We start from the raw sequence: 16,816 nt of genomic DNA, 5'->3' as shown, positions 1-16,816 counted from the left end.
AACATTCATTGTGATAACAGTAATAAATTGAGACACAAAGAGTGCAGTTCTGTTTCTCAGAGAGATACCAAGATAGTGAGCAGACAGGCAAGAAAACACTTAGTCGTCTGATTCAATGAAGTGCTGAAAGAGATCTGAACAAAGTGTAAGAAAAGGACAGGCTCCCTAGAAGAGACCCAGCTTGAGTGTCACCTGGGAATCTAGCTGTGCATCCCTTGGCTGAGGTGAAGAAGTATTTAGTCAATGGATCCTCACTGAATGTACCAGGTTAGGATCTAGGAGGACACAATGATGAACTAGTCCTCAACAGGCTTAAACCCAGCAAAAGAGAAATACAAAGAAGATGCAGGAATCCCATATTTTGGAGGTTGGAGTTGGCACAGGATTGTCTGTGTGGATCTGGTGATCCAGGCAGGTGAACTTCACCTCCCTTTCTGCTATGAGTTGTCCTCCCTTTCCCCCTGCAGGGACATCCAGAAGAAAACAACAAATGACCTCAGTTTCCTATTCTTTCCCTCTTCAACATCTTCCCCAGAGTATTCAAGTCCTCACCACCTCACTGATGAAGCTGTTCTCTTAGAAAATGAGCAAGCTGAATGAACCCCACATCCTAAAACTAAGGAGCCAAATGTAATCCTGTCCTGACCTATATCTAACTTCCTGTTCCCACCCTCCCTGAGACAACCATACTTAAAAGATTACATTCATTTACTCCTGGCCTACTTCAACATAGAGAATGAACTTGTCATTTCACCGACTGCTCTGACAAAGGCCAGTGGTGGCCTGAACTTGACTGAGCCAATACCCACTTGGCAGCATGCCCATTGTTGAATGTCTCTAAAGTACATGGTTCTATCCGGCACCCCAAGACACCTGCAGTGTTCTGATTCCCTTCTTTACTTCTCAGCACCCTGCACAGCCTGAATCACCTCCCTTTGCCTATCTTTATAGATGATTCTTTCCTTAGGTCAGTTCTTTCTTCTGGCTTCATGATCTGTCTGGCTGAGCTCATTCATTTCTGTTATTATAAATGTTACCCCATGAAGATCCCTCCTCTAGAGTGAGCATTGCTACCTGATATACCATTTATACAAAAACTTTAACCTAACTAGGCACTGGTGGCTCATGCCTGTAATCCTAGCTACTCAGGAGGCTAAGATCTGAGGGTCATGGTTCGAAGCCAGCCTGGGCAGGAAAGTCCCTGAGATTCTTATCTCCAATTAACCACCTAAAAACTGGAAGTGAAACCATGGCTGAAAGTGGTAGAGCTTTGAGCAAAAAGCTCAGAGGCTATGCCTAGGTCCTGAATTCAGGCCCCACAACTGACAAAACAAAAACAAAAACCTTTAACCCAGACTGCTGAACCAAATCCACTGTCTTCTTCTTCAAGCATGTCATTTCTCTTCTGAGTTTCTTTTCTGCACTCACTGCACCCCCAATTTGCTAAGTAAGAAACCCAAGAGGTGGTGGCTTTATGGTCTGCCTCCAATTCATTCCTACACTTGGTCACTCAGTCCTTCCAGTAACTCTGCAATCTGGTAATGCTGAATTATCTCTAGACCCTCATTTAGGCCATTTTTGGGGGGGGGGTCCGGTCATGGGGCCTGAACTCTGGGCCTGGGTGCTGTCCCTCAGCTCTTCAGCTCAAGGCTAGCGGTCTACCACTGAGCCACCTTCCCAGCCCATTTAGGCCATTTTAATATCTCCTATCCAGGGTCTCAGTGCCCTTGCCTCATACCATGTTCAATTCATATTACACTCTTTGTTATAAATAAGTCTCAGAGGTCATTTATATGTCCATCACTTGAGGGCTGGCCATGCCATTTATTGTATAGCCATAGAGTACACCATTATCAAATACTACAGTATATGTTTTAGGTGTTATGTAGTTTATATTAAAGATATATGCATATGTATGTATATATCACATGCTTATATGCCTAAAATATGCCTGTAGTGTTAAGTGAAAAACAACTTTTACAATAGTTTACATAGAAAATTCAATTTTCATATTATAATTAGGATGTTTATATGTACATAGAAAAATATTTTAAAGAACAGATAGAAGATAAGCAGAATTCCAGAAGAAATTCAGAAGACCAGAATTGGAGTGGGAGACGCTATTTACTTCTTTATGCCATCTTCTATGTTGTTAATGGTGCCATATCTTTGTGTTATGGTGGCCTGGAAAACAAAAAGCTGAATTTTTTATTAAAAAAAAAACTATTTTTGACAATGGATAGTAAATCCTTTGGATCTCTTTAGTTGGTTTGTGGCTGAATATCATGTACAAAATGTATTTTCTAAGTATAGATTGGATATAATCAGTGATATCCTTATATCCATATATATATATATATATATATATATATATATATATGGATCCATATATATATACTAGAAGTATCCACCATAGGAATCTGCCATAGTACACAACAAGTTTTTATTAATTTAAAACAGATGAGGAAAAAAGAAAAGCAGTGTGTGTGTGTCCTAGTTTGAACTCAGGGTCTAGGTCCTGTCCCTGAGCTTTATTTTTCCTTTCCAGGCTAGCATCCAATCATTTGCACCACAGCTCAACATTGGCTTTTTGGTGGTTAATTGGAGATAAAAGTCTCACAGTAGCTTCAAACCTCAATTCTCAGATCTCAACCTCCTGAGTAGCTAGGATTACAGGTATGAGCCACCAGTGCCTAGCTGAAAAGCAATTTTTAAGAAGGCTTTGATTAGATTGTTCTACCTTTTATTACAATTGAACTCTCTGAATTGAATTCAGTTGCACTAATATAACCCAGAATCCTGGTCTCAGAAAGTAGAATCAAGTGATATAAGAAAATGAGAGAAAATAAATACCAGCCAAGGTATCATCTCGTAGCCTGAGTAATGTAAAAAACTACTCTGCCACTTATGAAAATATCCAAATATGTATTAGTGAAATAGAGCCAAGAAATGTCAGTGTATAGAAAGAGTGGGTTGAAAGGAGTTGCTGAGAATGTGGAAAGAGGGGACAGTGACCAAGACACACTGTATTTATTCGTAAACTACTTTGTTGAATGGTATCTCTTTTGGACAATACTTAAAGATAATAAAAAAAATGTTAAGAACTTTGGACCAGAAGTGAAGACTGACTTCTCAAGTCAATAGAAAAATACAGTCGATATTCCACAAAGGCTTCATCCATCCAATTCATTTCTCACTTTTTTTTCCATAGGAAATTATCAGTAGTAGAAATAGATACACACAGCCTCTGTCAGGGCCAGAAGTTTGGGCAACAGATACTCTCATGCATCTTTATTCTTCCTGGCCCCTCTCATTAAGCTCAACACTCCAGACAGAAATCAGTGACTGTATCTGGAGTTGATATGCCTCTCTGAGGAAGAAATGTCAAATAACTATCTTCTACTGGATCAATCACCCTCAAAAGGACAACATCACAGAAAAAAATTTTCATCATCTACTTCCAGTAGCTGTGAAGAAACAGGCACCATATCTATCTGTGATTGTATAGATATTTAATAGTAAAAGAAGGCAAGGCATGACCACACAGCTGTGTGAGTCACAGCCAAAGCTGTTCATATCTACAGGGAACCACTTTCTCTTCCATTTGCTCCCTATTACACCCTCCTTTTAAGCTATAGCTTTATCTATTTGTTTACTTGCTTATAATTGACAAATAGTTACACATATTTATGATCTCCAACAATGATGTTCTGACATATGTATATACCATGGAATAGCTAAATTGAGCTAATCAACATATCGATTACTTTACACACTTAGTATCCTGTACTGTGAACCCTTCAGACATACTTACTCTTCTAAATTTCAAGTGTACATTGCTATTAACTAATGCTCCTGGGTGGTACAACAGATTTCTAGACCTGATTCTTCTAACTGAAATGTTGTATCCTATAGGCATCAAGGGGTTAATGGAATTTGGCCCACACATGATAGCTTGGTTATAACACGATAGCCTGGGTTGAAAGCAACTACATTCGCTATAGTGCTGTCTCTCTTGAATTGGTGAGTCTGGTAGATGCTGTAGGAAGCTGGCCGAAGATTTCGTTGGCTTAGCTGCTAGGATAAATGACAGCTCTTGACTGTATCTCTCTTCTAAATTTTGCCCTGTGCACTCTCAGAGCTGTGCCCCCTGCTCTGACACAACTACATCATTGGATGTAGTGCAGAAACCACACAGAAACTGGGAACCATGGGAAACTTCCATACTCACTCCAGATCTTCCCATGGGTGATCTGTGGCCTTTGCTGTGACTGGTTCTCTCTCTGTCTCTCTCTCTGTCTCTGTCTCTCTCTCTGTCTCTGTCTCTCTCTTTCTCTCTCTCTCTCTTGCTCTTTCTCTCTGCCCACCTTCCTTCCTTCTCTCCTTCCCAGGAATTTATGCTGAAAATATCCACTTCAGGTACGTGAATCTCCACCTCAAAGTCTATTTTGGGGGCTTCACCAGCAAGGATGTCCCAAACTCAGTGCATCAAGGTCTATGAAAAGAATGCAAAGCTGAATGCTTTCAAACGGACAAACAAGTGATTGCTTTTTTGTTATTGAAATGTTAGCAATTACTCATGATCTAAAAATCAATGGTGCTTCCAGTGTTATGATTCCATGATGATTTTACAAATATCTGTTGATTGATGACTTTGAAATCTGGAGAAAAGCACTTGGGGAATGATTCGGTCTATAATTCCATTACTCTCTAATCCATTCTTAGAAATTGGTCCAATATTCATTCTTGACACGCTCTCTACACAAGATGTTGCATGTAAACATAGACAATAACAGCTGAACTCCTCCCCTGGGTAGCACCAGTCCCTACAGGGTCTAGCATGTGTGTTGTCAGTTGGTACCAATCCATTTCAGCCCTAAGCAACTTTACCCAATTGTGCTTTGTTCATGCTGGCTTTCATCCACTTTCTCAGTAAAGCTGACTATCAGATCTCAGGAAAGACTGAGATAAAAACAAAAATAAAAAAATTCTGTCAGTAACTGTTGGTTTTCCCTGGTACCTAATAGAAAAAGAAGCTTCCCTTCCTTCATCTTCCATCTCTTTCCTCTTCTCTCCTCTCATGTACCACTACGTGTTCAATTCCAAATTATCTGATTTGATGTCTATAAACTGGGTGAGACAACCATTCTGTTACCTAAACTTATTGCTCTGGTTTTATTTTCTTTTAAATGTTACATATCCATTCAAAGATAAACTAATTTCTTTTCTTCCTATGCATTGCCTCTTAAATTTGTCAGACTCTTCATAGGCACTTGGTTTTATTGCTTTCTCGGATCAAAATGACTAGAAGAAAAAATAAAACAGAAGGAATTTTTTTTTAAGAAAAGGAGAGTTTGTGACAGTTTGCAGAGATAGGGACTAATTGCAAAGTTAGAGCAATATGAAATATGGTACAATGAGATGACAAAAGGCAAGGTACCCAGTAACAACATAAAATCAAAATTTCTCTAAATTCTAGTTTGTTCAGTAAAATGACCATCACATTAGGAATTTATCCCAGGATAGAATAAAGTCAGAGATGCATAGTCTAATAAAACTACAGTAAGTTCAAATAGTATATATGTATATGGCCACAGACAGAATAGATAGATAAATAGAAATGATTGTTGTCGATACATGGTGATTACCTCATTGTTACCAATTTCTACAATTGGTGGAGAAACTCTTTTTAACCAGAGGATGGAATCCTATGAGACCTGGGATTTCCTAAGGACTGAAGGGCTTCCAAAGGAAGTCAGATCATCAAGTCTGGACAGTGTGCTGACCTTTACTGCCCCCCCCCCAGTTGATTATTCAAAAAATGGTTCTATTCTTCAAAAATACACAGAAATCTGAAGAATTCCTACCACAATTCTAAAGGAATCTCTAAGTCACATCTGATGCAAAATAAGCATCGGTCCTACTCCTAGAGGGACAATCACTGCCTTTTGAAAGTGGGTAAGTTAAATCATAAAACATTTGAAGACTACAAAGAAAGAATAAGCTCCAGAAGCTGCTAAATACCTTAGCTACATTCACCACTAAAAGCACATATCCAAGACAACGTCTCAAGATCAGCCCATGTATTTGTAGCCTGGGCTATTTCAGAACATTGCATCCCAAGGAGACAATGCTGTTAGCTTCTTTGCCATCAGTAAATACTGAAGGATTATGACAAGAGAAACCTGGGGAAAAGTTAATGAAAATAGTAAGAAGTGGTTAAGAGGTTAAGTGGAAAAAGTTGATGTCAAGTGCTGGTGGCTCACACCTATTCAAAGCCAGCCCAGGCAGACAAATCTGAGACTCATCTCCAATTAATCAGCAAAAAGCCAGAGTGGAGGTGTGGAGCAAGAAGCAGAGCACCAACTTTGAGCAAACAAAAGCCAAGCAAGTTCGCAATGGTTTGAGTTCAAGACACACTCTCTCTCTCTCTCTCATGCACACGCACACACACACACACACACACATACACACACACGTGTGCCAAAATGGGTTTTAAAGAAGTCTTCTAATCCAAAACTATTAAGCAACAGTAGACCCTGGGAGAATAGGATGAAAGCTCACAGGCTCACTGCTGTGCTGGTGCCGGGTAGGAAGGGAGATGAGTACTTAACATGAGGAAAGTGACTGAAATTACATGAAGAGTCTGCTCAACACAGAAGACAGGTGCTTTGACTCTGGAAAAAGACATGAGACTTAAAGGTATGATGACTGGTTAGCAAAATGTCTGCAACAGGCAGGAGCCCAGAATTTCAGGCCTGGTTTTGCACCCACTTGGCTGTTCAAGAATTTATGTAATGATTGTATGTCTCAGTTCCTATATCTGCAAAACTGGACCAATGATCATCCCCTGCTGCATCATATTGTAGAGATTTAATCGGTTAATGCATGTAAAATCTTTTTTTTAAATACTGGTGGGGAGTAGGGGGAGGTGGTGGTAGGGAGGTTGTGGGGGTGGAAGGGTGGAGAGGGGAAGGGATGGTATGGGGAAACAAAGGAGGAGGCAACAAGGCTTGGTAAGAAATGTACTCACTATCTTGCCCATGTAATTGTAACCCCTCTGTATGATATTTTCACAATAATAAAAAATATATAATAGGCTGGAACGACGCAATGAATAGTACCAAGAAAAATTGTTAGTGTTCTTTGTAATCAAATCCCCTGATTTTCGCTGGTACTAGGGCTTGAACACAGGGCCCTTCCCTGGCTTTCTTGTTCAAGGATGACACTTTACCACTTGAGCCACACCTCCACTTCTGTTTTTTGGGTTTGTTTTGTTTTGTTTTTGCTGGTTGATTGGAGATAAGAGTCTCACAGATTTGTCTTCCCTGGACTGGCTTTGAACCATGATCCTCAGATCTCAGCATCCAGAGGAGCTAGGATAACAGACATGAGCCGTAGGCACTCAGCTGATTTCCTGAGTGTGTGTGTGTGTGTGTGTGTGTGTGTGTGTGTGTGTGTGTGTGTGTGTGTGTGTGGTGCCTGGACACTGTCCTGAGCTTTTTTTTGCTCAAGGCTAGTGCTCTACACCTTGAGCCACAGCTCTACTTCTGGCTCTTTTGATGGTTAAGTGGAGATAAGGGTCTCACAGACTTTCTTGCCTGGACTGGCTTTGAACCATGACCTTCGGATCTCAGCCTCCTGAGTAACAAGGGCTACTGGTGTGAGCCACCCGGTGCCTAGCTACATGTCCTGATTTTTATGAGAAGTTGGAATTTGGACTTTTTTAAGGTGAAACATTAAGGTAGGGAAATCATTTGAACATTTCAACATTCCTCTAGGGGCCAAAACTCAGAACACCTGTGGCCCCAGGACATCATGTCCAATGTTGTTCAAATTGCCAAGCTCAGTGGTGGGACATGCACTGCTTACAGCTCTGTCACCAGCTCTGTTTTCCTGAGAGCAGAGTGGCCAGGAACCGTGGATGTGGGAAACACATGTCGGACAGTCCTAGGCTGGATTAGGAACAGCAAGTGACAGATGGCCCTCCTGACCGAATGTAGCAGAAGAAAGTACTCTCTGCAATTTAAATGAAGCCTTTAATAGACACGGGAGCGTGAGCACAATGGCTCCATCTTTGTCCCCAAGGACTTCATTCAACGTCTTTAACTTTTGCCACCATCTATCCTAGAAGGGATAGGGACTGACACAGATCAAGTCCAGCTGCCAAAATGGAGTTTATTCTGTTCATCCTATTTTCAAAGGTCAGCCTTCGCTCACTGGGTCTATAATCCAAAGCAGCTGGCAAGACTACCTAAAGCCACATTGGACAATTCAGCAGAGGTCCTTCCTGTTATCTGAGTGAGATATGAAGTAAGTAAATAAGAGAAATAAGCAAACCTTAATACTACTGAGAAACAATACAAAGCACAAAGCAAAAGAGCCATTCTCTTTCAAAGTTGAAGAATCTATCCTCAGTCTCTGTTAATACTGGATGGCCCATTGTCTTTTCTGCTATTATTTGAAGCCAAACAACCAGGCTTATAACAAGATGCCAGCCCTTTTCTATTCTAACAAATAAGCCTCCCATCTGCCTCCAATCAATGATGGGGCACGTGGAGATGGAGTCGTGAGATATTTTTAAACACTTAATTAATTCATTCCAGGAACTTGGCACTTGGAATACTGTGGCGTGAGGGGTGAGTGGGAGGGGGTGAGAGCTAGCTCACAATCCTGGTAAAACAAGAAATTTGTCATCATATGGATTAAAAAAAATCCTATCTCTGAAGCATCCTACCTGCCCCCTAAGTTGTCAAGAGTCTGGAAGTGAAGACGAGAAGCCAGGCAGGCAATGCGTGGCTTTGTTAGTTCTTTTTCAGACTGTGAGACCAAGTTCTGAAACTGCAAACAAAACTGATCACCTTGAGAGCCATGCCTCTGCCTATCATTGCTAGGGGATTTTTAAGTTATCCGTGTTTTATTAGGTTAGCATAATTATAGCCAGCAATTGAAATGAAGAGAAGATTCGATTTATTCCAAGAGGTGAGGCAGTCTAATGGGGAAAACAATTCAATACAGAAAACAATTTAGTTTGCCTTCCCCAGGAAGGAGGGTGGAGAGAACAGTCATCTGGGCATTGTAGGCAGGAAAGGAGGGAGGGAATTTACACTGAAATCAATCTGTGTTAAGCTTCAAAGTGTGAAGAAACGAAAACAGATAAAAAGAAAAGGCTTGCCCTTCTGGAACTGTAGGATCTATGGCACACTAACCCAGAAACCTCACACTCAGCTGCTACACAGCACTTGATTTTACAGCCAAATCATCATCTCTTAAGGACTCTGTCTTGTCTGAAATGTTCCTGAAAGCTAAAAGAGAGAACACCTAATTGTGTTGCAGAAAAGGAGGAAAGAAGGGAGCATTTGGGGCTGCTGTGCAGACCTGTCATTCTGATTTTAATAACCCGCTGTTTCCATTTCACAAGTCTCCTTTGGGTTTAGAAATGATTCCTCGAGAAATCAGCTTTCAATTGCTCACAAGTGACTATCTGAGTAAACAATGAAGTAGCTTTCTCCTACCTCTAATAATATACATGTTACCCAAGGAGGACAATTTCTATATTCTTGAAATAAGAAGGGAATTTCTAGCAAAGCCCTAGACACGTAATATGCAACCCTTTCTCCCTCCAAACCCCATGCCCTCTGCTCACCCCTAGGCTCCATCTCCAGCTGGCTTCACCCCTGTTCCCCTGGGGAGGAGGGAGAAGGAAATTGGTATGTTGTGCTTTAGTTGGCTTGAAATAAGAAGTTCAGAGGGTCTCCCTTGCTAGGTTTTTCTTTTCTTTGTCAACACTTTTTTCATTTACTGTATCTAACTCAAACTGAAATCCATGATTGGCTTCTGTTCTGACCCTTTGGCTCCAGGTTGCTGATCAGTAAACTGGTTTTCTTGAGTCTGTGGGATGTATGGTGATTTTGCCATCCCTGGCCACTCCACTGTAACCTAGTAAATAATAGACACTATGCTTGTTAGTTACCAACTACTTGTATTCCCTTTACAACTTGGGCCTGGGGTCTAAAAGCCATCTCAGTAACTCTAGCTATGGCAAGGGACTCAGAAAAAATTTTTTTTTTAAGTTTGACAATCAAATTAGAGCTTGCTTTGTAGGAAACTACTACTCAGAGCCTGGGAATCACCAAAGTGACTGTTGCCTACAGAAGTCAGATATTGATAACCCCAAACAATCAGAAATCTCAAATAACCAGTGTTGTGAAAGAGGAAGTGTAAAAGATTTTTTTTAAGTTCTAAAATACAACTGGCACAGTAAATATACCAAAGATTTGAGAGGATGCCGGTGATCTGTGTGGGCCATGTCTAGCACACTTTTCAACGATCACTTGCATTTCCAGACAATGATCCTAGACCTCTGCCAAGTCCTAGAATCTGCCTGGGAATGGTATCATGTTTCATACAGCTTTTTAAGTCCCTTTTCATTGGATTTCCAATTGCATAGTTGTTGAAAGAGTCAAATGTGACGATGTACATAGTGACTTTTCAAAGTAGTGTGGTAAACACATGTAAGATGTCACTTTTGCTTCTAATAATTCTTCAGAACTTCCTAATCAACATGTTAGCTAGCACAGTCCATTTCCCATATCATCCCATTCTCCCAAACATTCTAGATCAGAGCTGAACTATACATGCATGATTTTGATGCGTATTGAAAGCATGTAATCATATATTGCTATTTCTGCTGCTCCCCCAGCAATGGCTATTTCAAGGCAACAGCTTTAATATTGTTCAAGGGCAAAGGCTAATAACTGAGATCTGCCTGGGGATTCTTCCTTTTCAAGGCACATTAACCAAAATAACCAAAGGGGCAAAAGAGTCTCACCATCTCACATGAACAATTTAGTAATCCAAGTCCTCCCCTGAACTTCTTTAAACAACAACAACAACAACAAAAAAGCCAGTCTCAGACTTTGACTCCCTATGTCTCTTTACTACCAAAGGACTCGGTAAAAAGAAAATCCCCTGGGAGAAAAGAAGGACTTTGAGAATGACACCCACTGATCAGTTGCTTTTTTAAAGTAATTGATCACAGATCTTTCTATTCTTGTTTTGCAATCTTTCCTGTTTTTAAATGAATTATTTAATCTCTAAATTACAAGTTCCTCAGGCCAGTCTTTTCTTGACCATGCACAATGCACAAAGATGGTATTCATTGAGATTCTTTTAAATACTGAAAAAACACTTCTGCTCTATATTTAATATCAAATCATTTGGCTACTCTCATTTAGGACAAAGGTCTAATAAACACACTTGGTTTGGTGGTTTGGTTGTTGTCTTAACCTCCCCCTTCTCTGTGAGGCCATTTAAATGGAGATGCAGGACTTTGGAGACTACCATCATCCATCTTCTATAGGATGTCTTCCAATCCAGCCTTTATAACAGAGGTGAGTCTAGAATGACCCTAAAGGCAGCCAGAAATGCCTTTATATCTCTTCTAGTATGAAAGCCTTGTAAATTAAACATGGGCAGGCACTGATGTTGAGCCATATGGGCTCTTAATATTTAATTCTAGAGGTCTGTTTTAGCACAAGATGCCACAGACAGGTGTCTTTCTAGAGCACCGTTGGGTAGTCATAGGCACCAAAAAGGCCCACAACGGCTGAACTGTTAGGATAGAAAAGAAGGAAGAAATTCCATGTTATGGTAAGATGCCAGACTCCTTTGGAAGGACACCAGAGGACAGAACAAGGATGGGTTCTTTCTCCTGGATACAGACAGACAGCTTCAATTTCTCTTTGTTGGAGACTGGAGTCTAGAGATCAGGTTTTGGGACATCAGTTCTTCCCTCCTGCTTAGAGACTCATTCCCCTCCAAAAACCAAGCCCATGAAGTTGGAAAAAAAAAATTGCAGGAGCTCTGGAAAGTGCCAACACCAAGACTCTCCACTTGAGCCGAGAGGAACTGGGGACACTTGCTTTTCATATGACATGAGTCCAAGTGATCTCTCGCAGGAGGTTAGAGGCTATTTGGGAATGAACCCAAACACTTCGTTCCCCAGTCAGTCATTTTATCCCTACTCAGCTTCTGGTAAGCCTGTAGGGTTTCCTGGGAGACACAGGTCCAGAGCCCCTTATCTGAAGTGGTAGTGGTCAAGGCGGGGGCGGGGGAGGGGGGGGTCCCTTGCAGGTCCGTCTCCCTCTTGGAGAAATAAAAATTAACAGTTATCCTATTTCTCACTGGGACATTTCTCCCCATACCAACTGCAGACCCAGAAAGCAAAAGGGCCATTAACAGAGCAAGAGAAATCAAACGCTCTTCCCCCAAGGAGCTTGTCCCCCCACCCCCCCAAAAAACTACTAGGCTTTCCCGCCTCTTGCCGGGAAGCACCCAAATCTCTTGCACTCTTTATCAGAGCTAGCCAGGGAGATTCCATCATGGGGGCGGGGGAGAGCAATGAGAGGGGTCCCCGCTCCCCGCAAGCAGACCCCAAATCTTGACGTTCAAGGCTGCGCCCCCCTCCTCGCCCCGCCCCAGCCCCGGTCCCGGGCGGCTAATTCATCCCCAGAGATTCCCACCTTCCAGCCCGCCGCTTCCCCGGACCGGGGTCTGCTCCTACCACCGCCGAGGCCAATCAATCCCCTCGTTCTTTATAATTCTCCAAAGTAACCCTCAAGAGGATTTTCTCTCCACACTAGTTCATATCCTCTCCCCTCCGCCCGCCGCCCGCCCCCCGCCCAGGGCTTTTGACGAGGCTAAAACAAATAAAAAACAACAACAAAACGCTGTTTCTGGGGACTGGGGTGAAGCAGGCAAGCTCCCCAAAGCAAACCCGACTCCCTTCCCCTCCATCCCGCCCCAGCTCAAACCTCCGCTCCGCCACCAGCACCCCAACCCCCCGCGCCCACCTCTCTGGGCTCCCCCCTTTCCCCCCTCCCTCCCCCATCCTGGATGGAGGGGAGGGGTCACCAACCCGCGAGCGACTCCCTCCCCCCCCCCGCTTTCCCCACCTCCCCACCTCTCCCCCACCCCGGGTAGGGGCTGGGGGCGCGGAGCTAAGCCCCCTCTCACCCTTCCGCCGAGGCCATGGTCTGGGAACGCCCCCCTTCCTCTCTGGGGCTCGGTCCGGCCGCGGCGAGCGAGGGAGGCAGCGGGAGCCGGGGTGAGCTCGAGTGTGGCGGGGGAGCGGTATTTAAGGGGGAGCCTCTCTCCGCCCTTCCACCACCACCCTCTCCCCCCCCTCCCCAACCTTCCCGGGTAAGCCCTTTAGCGCCTCAGCGGGCGCGGGAGGCTCCAGCGGGCGCTAATCCGTGTGCCAGCCCTCGGCCCCGCGGCGCGTGTCCCCGCGCTCCCCTCCGCGGGTCCCCGCGGCCGCCACGGGGCGCACACCCCCACCCACCGCGCGCCCGGCCGCCGCCGCCACCTGTGCCTGCCTGGTGCTGCGGGGCCGGCGGGCGCGGGGAGCGGGGCCGGCGGGCGCGGGGAGCGGGGCCGGGGATTGGGTGGGGGGGGGGGGGGACTAGGAAGGCAGGTGCGCGGGGCGGGGGGTGTATGTGTGCGTGTGTGCGTGCGCGCGGGTGCGGGTGTGTGCGCGCGCGGGGAGGCGGTGGGAGGCCGCGCTGCCCTGGCTCGGCGCCGGCCGCGGAGGGGATTGCAAGATTTAGCCCCGCCGGAGCCGGGGATTTGCAGGCGATCCCTCTCTATTTTCGTCGAGAGCTGACATCACCCGCGCCGCAGCCTCGGGCGACTCCTTTAACCACCGCCCCCCCCCCCCTCCCCACCATCCACCACCACCACCACCACCTCCAGACGGCGATTCTCTCCCCTCCCCTCCCCTGCCTCCCCGCTCCTCCACCGCTCGCCATAAATTAGCCAAGTAAGAAAAGAATTCCTGCCCGCCGTCCGGGAAGGTTTGGGACCGCCGGTGGCAGAAACACAGCATCTAAAGAGTCGCTATTGTTTCCTCTCCAGCAGCCCGCGTGGCCCCGGGTCACCCAGCACGCTGGGCCACGGCGCCGAGACCCGAGACGGCCCCACCGGCCTCAATCTTTGGTTTAACCCCCCCCCCCCCTCGGTGCACCTGCCCCGGCGCACGCTCACCCTCTCCAGCGGGCACACCCCTCTCCCCCACCTCGCTTTCTAGCCAGTGGTGCCCGGCCCCGCAGAACCCCAGGGGCCCAGGCGTACTGGTCGCGGGGCCGAACTATTAGGGTCCAGCGGTGTGCCCTCACCCCTGCCCCCAGCCCCAGGAGAGTGGAATAAATCTCCAGCCTTCAATTATTCATCGAGATTAATATTAATGCACCTCCCGAAGGGTGGCGAGAGGGGTGCGTGAGAGGCGCGTTTTGGAGGTGGTTTTCTTCTTCTTTGCATTTTTTTTTTTTCAAACCGGGAAAGGTCTGCCTCGGGGCGGGGGAGTGGGGGGCACCGGCTGAGAAGGGGCGGAGTGGCCGGCGGCTGGAGACCGTGTCTTTCTCCACCCGGCTTGGTTTAACCCCCGGGAGGCAGCGTGCGCGGAGACAGATGGGCTCGTGCAAAAGAGGGTCCGAGCCTCCTGACCAGCTTTGCACAATAATGACCAGACCCGTGAAGCTTTTATTATCTCTGAGACGAATATTCGCAAGAGACGCGCGCCCCGCAGCAGCTCCACAGCCCTCTGACCCTGTGGGCCTCTATCCCCCATCCCCAAAAAGGAAAAGAAAAAACAAAAACCCTCACTTTCCCTGGCTGGATAATGGGAACCCCAAATAAGCAGAAGCATGGTGAGAATTAAAACCAGCGCGTGTGAGAACGAGATTGGCAGAGTGTAAAGCGCCTGGGAGATGTCAGGCATGTGAGCCTGTCCCTTGCGATCTACCTGGTTCCTCCAGGTCTCAAAGCTCCACAGTTCTGGTGGCTTTTCTCGGTGTGGTCTCGCCAGTCTTCTTTTCTCAGGAGTTTCTTTCTGTGCCGCGCTGAGCTGGACCTTAGAAGATGGAAGGTCATGCCGCCATTCCCATAGAAACTCTCCCTCGGGATGCAGGACCCCGGGTAGTTCTGGTCCCAGCAGGACCGGCTCTATGGTTAGAGGCCTGGCATGCTACCCTAGGGCTTGAGATCTCTACTACCTTCCAGCTGAGTACTTTGGAGCACATTCCTTAACCTGTTTCCGAATCTGCACACTGGGAAGAAAACTAAATGAAATAACTAAACGGATGACACAATCTCTTGATTGAGGTTCTGACACTCAGCAAACTTCAAAACATATTCATCCCAGGATGAATAGACAGATGAGGGCTCACACCTGTAACCCTAGCTACTCAAGAGGCTGAGATCTGACCATCACTGTCCAAAATCAGGGCGAGCACTGAGAGACTTTGATCTCCAATTAGCAAGCCAAAAGCCAGGAATGGAGCTGTGTCTCAAAGGTAGAGTGTCAGCCTTGTGCAAGTGTCAGCCTTGTGCAAGAGAGCAAAACGACAGTGCCCTGTACCTAAATTCAAGCACAGATAAATATCTATTTGCACAGATAAATATCTCTGCTTCCCTTCTTTCTTTCTCAAAATGGAAGTCCAAACTCCCTGCTTCTCCCTGCAATCCTGTCTGTTCCATTAAATTGACCAGATCTGTATCATATAACTTAGAGTGCTTTTGAAAAAAAAAATACTTTTAGCTATAATTGTTTAATCTGGTCAATGTGCTTCTTAAGAATAATTTGTGGCTGAAAAATTGGCGTCTTGAAGCTCAGTATTTTCTTGACATTGCTTCCTCCTGAGCCTGTAGACATGTGACTTTGTCTCCCAAGTTGTCACTTACACAACCTGTCTTTCTCTCTTCATCATCTAGGGATTTTCCTTCATATTCTGCTGAGGCAGCAGCTGGAGAACAAAGCCATGAGAATCTCTCTGCAGACTGAGATAATAATGGTCCCAGCAGCATTACTCTGTCACCAGCTTCCCCTTTAAATCCAACCTGAATGAAGTACTACATCATAATCCCTGGGCAGCCATCAGGGATGGCTGAGAGTCCAGTCATTAGCACTCACTGCCCCCCACAGGGCGCCTGATGGCTCGGAAACACGGGGTGTAAATGCACAGTAAAAAGAAAGATGATGGAGTTGTTTCCAATTTTTTCAAACACCTAATTGATAACCATTCTTCGCGCTTATGACTTGAGGAGTCAGGTGAGCCATGAAGCAGGTAAGATCAGATAGAAGCCATTCTTCCTGACTTGCTCCTTCTCTAAAAATTCCCTGACATCACCTTCTACACTGGAGAGACATTTGCATTCAGCTGCCCTGGGGGACAAGATTTATTAAATCGTGTGGAAGATGCCACAGATAATATTGGTTAAGAAGAAACTAGCTCTCGTTCTTCACCCCCAGAGAGCTCCTGCCAAGACTCACAACAATTCTTCATTCTTAAAGCAAGCTGCAACAATGATTTCCAGCATTGGCTGCCCATTAAAAATCCTGACAGAGCTCTTGTGAAAAAAAGCAATGCTCAGACCACCTTCTAGAGTTGGGCACAGGGCTAAGATTAGTATTTTTTTTTTCACTTCCCCAGGTAACTGTGCTGTGCAGCTAGATTCAGGACCCACTGATGCAGAAAAGCTGCTGGACACTGGTGGCTCACACCTCTAATCCTAACTATTCAGGAGGCTGAAATCTGAATATTGCAGTTCAAAGCCAGCCCAGGCAGGAAAGTCTGGGAGACTCTTATCTCCAGTAAACCACAAGAAAACTGGAAGTGGCACTGTGGCTCAAGTGGTAGAGCTCTAGCCTTGAGCTGAAGAGCTCAAGGACAGTGCCCAGGCCCAGAGTTCAAGCCTCACAACCAACAACAGAAGAAGAAGAAGAGGAAGAAGAGGAGGAGGAGGAGGAGGAGGAGGA

At 45.3% G+C, this 16,816-nt stretch overlaps 1 protein-coding gene across 1 annotated transcript in view; it reads right to left on the bottom strand.

Moving 5' to 3' along the window:
- The window catches only part of Slc1a2 (solute carrier family 1 member 2), a 125,733-nt gene extending 112,639 nt beyond the window's left edge, over nucleotides 1-13,094 (bottom strand). Inside the window, exon 1 of the mRNA XM_042691322.1 lies at nucleotides 13,018-13,094. Within this exon, the coding sequence (XP_042547256.1) occupies nucleotides 13,018-13,034 (17 nt within the window). The 5' untranslated portion in view covers nucleotides 13,035-13,094. The remainder of the gene's footprint in view (nucleotides 1-13,017) is intronic.
- Nucleotides 13,095-16,816: the final 3,722 nt, after the last annotated feature.

The sequence above is a fragment of the Dipodomys spectabilis genome, unplaced genomic scaffold (assembly GCF_019054845.1).
Source record: "Dipodomys spectabilis isolate Male_0828 unplaced genomic scaffold, ASM1905484v1 ptg000145l, whole genome shotgun sequence".
Classification (NCBI taxonomy): Eukaryota; Metazoa; Chordata; class Mammalia; order Rodentia; family Heteromyidae; genus Dipodomys; species Dipodomys spectabilis.
The sequence above is the reverse complement of the archived record's forward strand: the minus strand, read 5'-3'. Positions and strand labels throughout refer to the sequence as shown.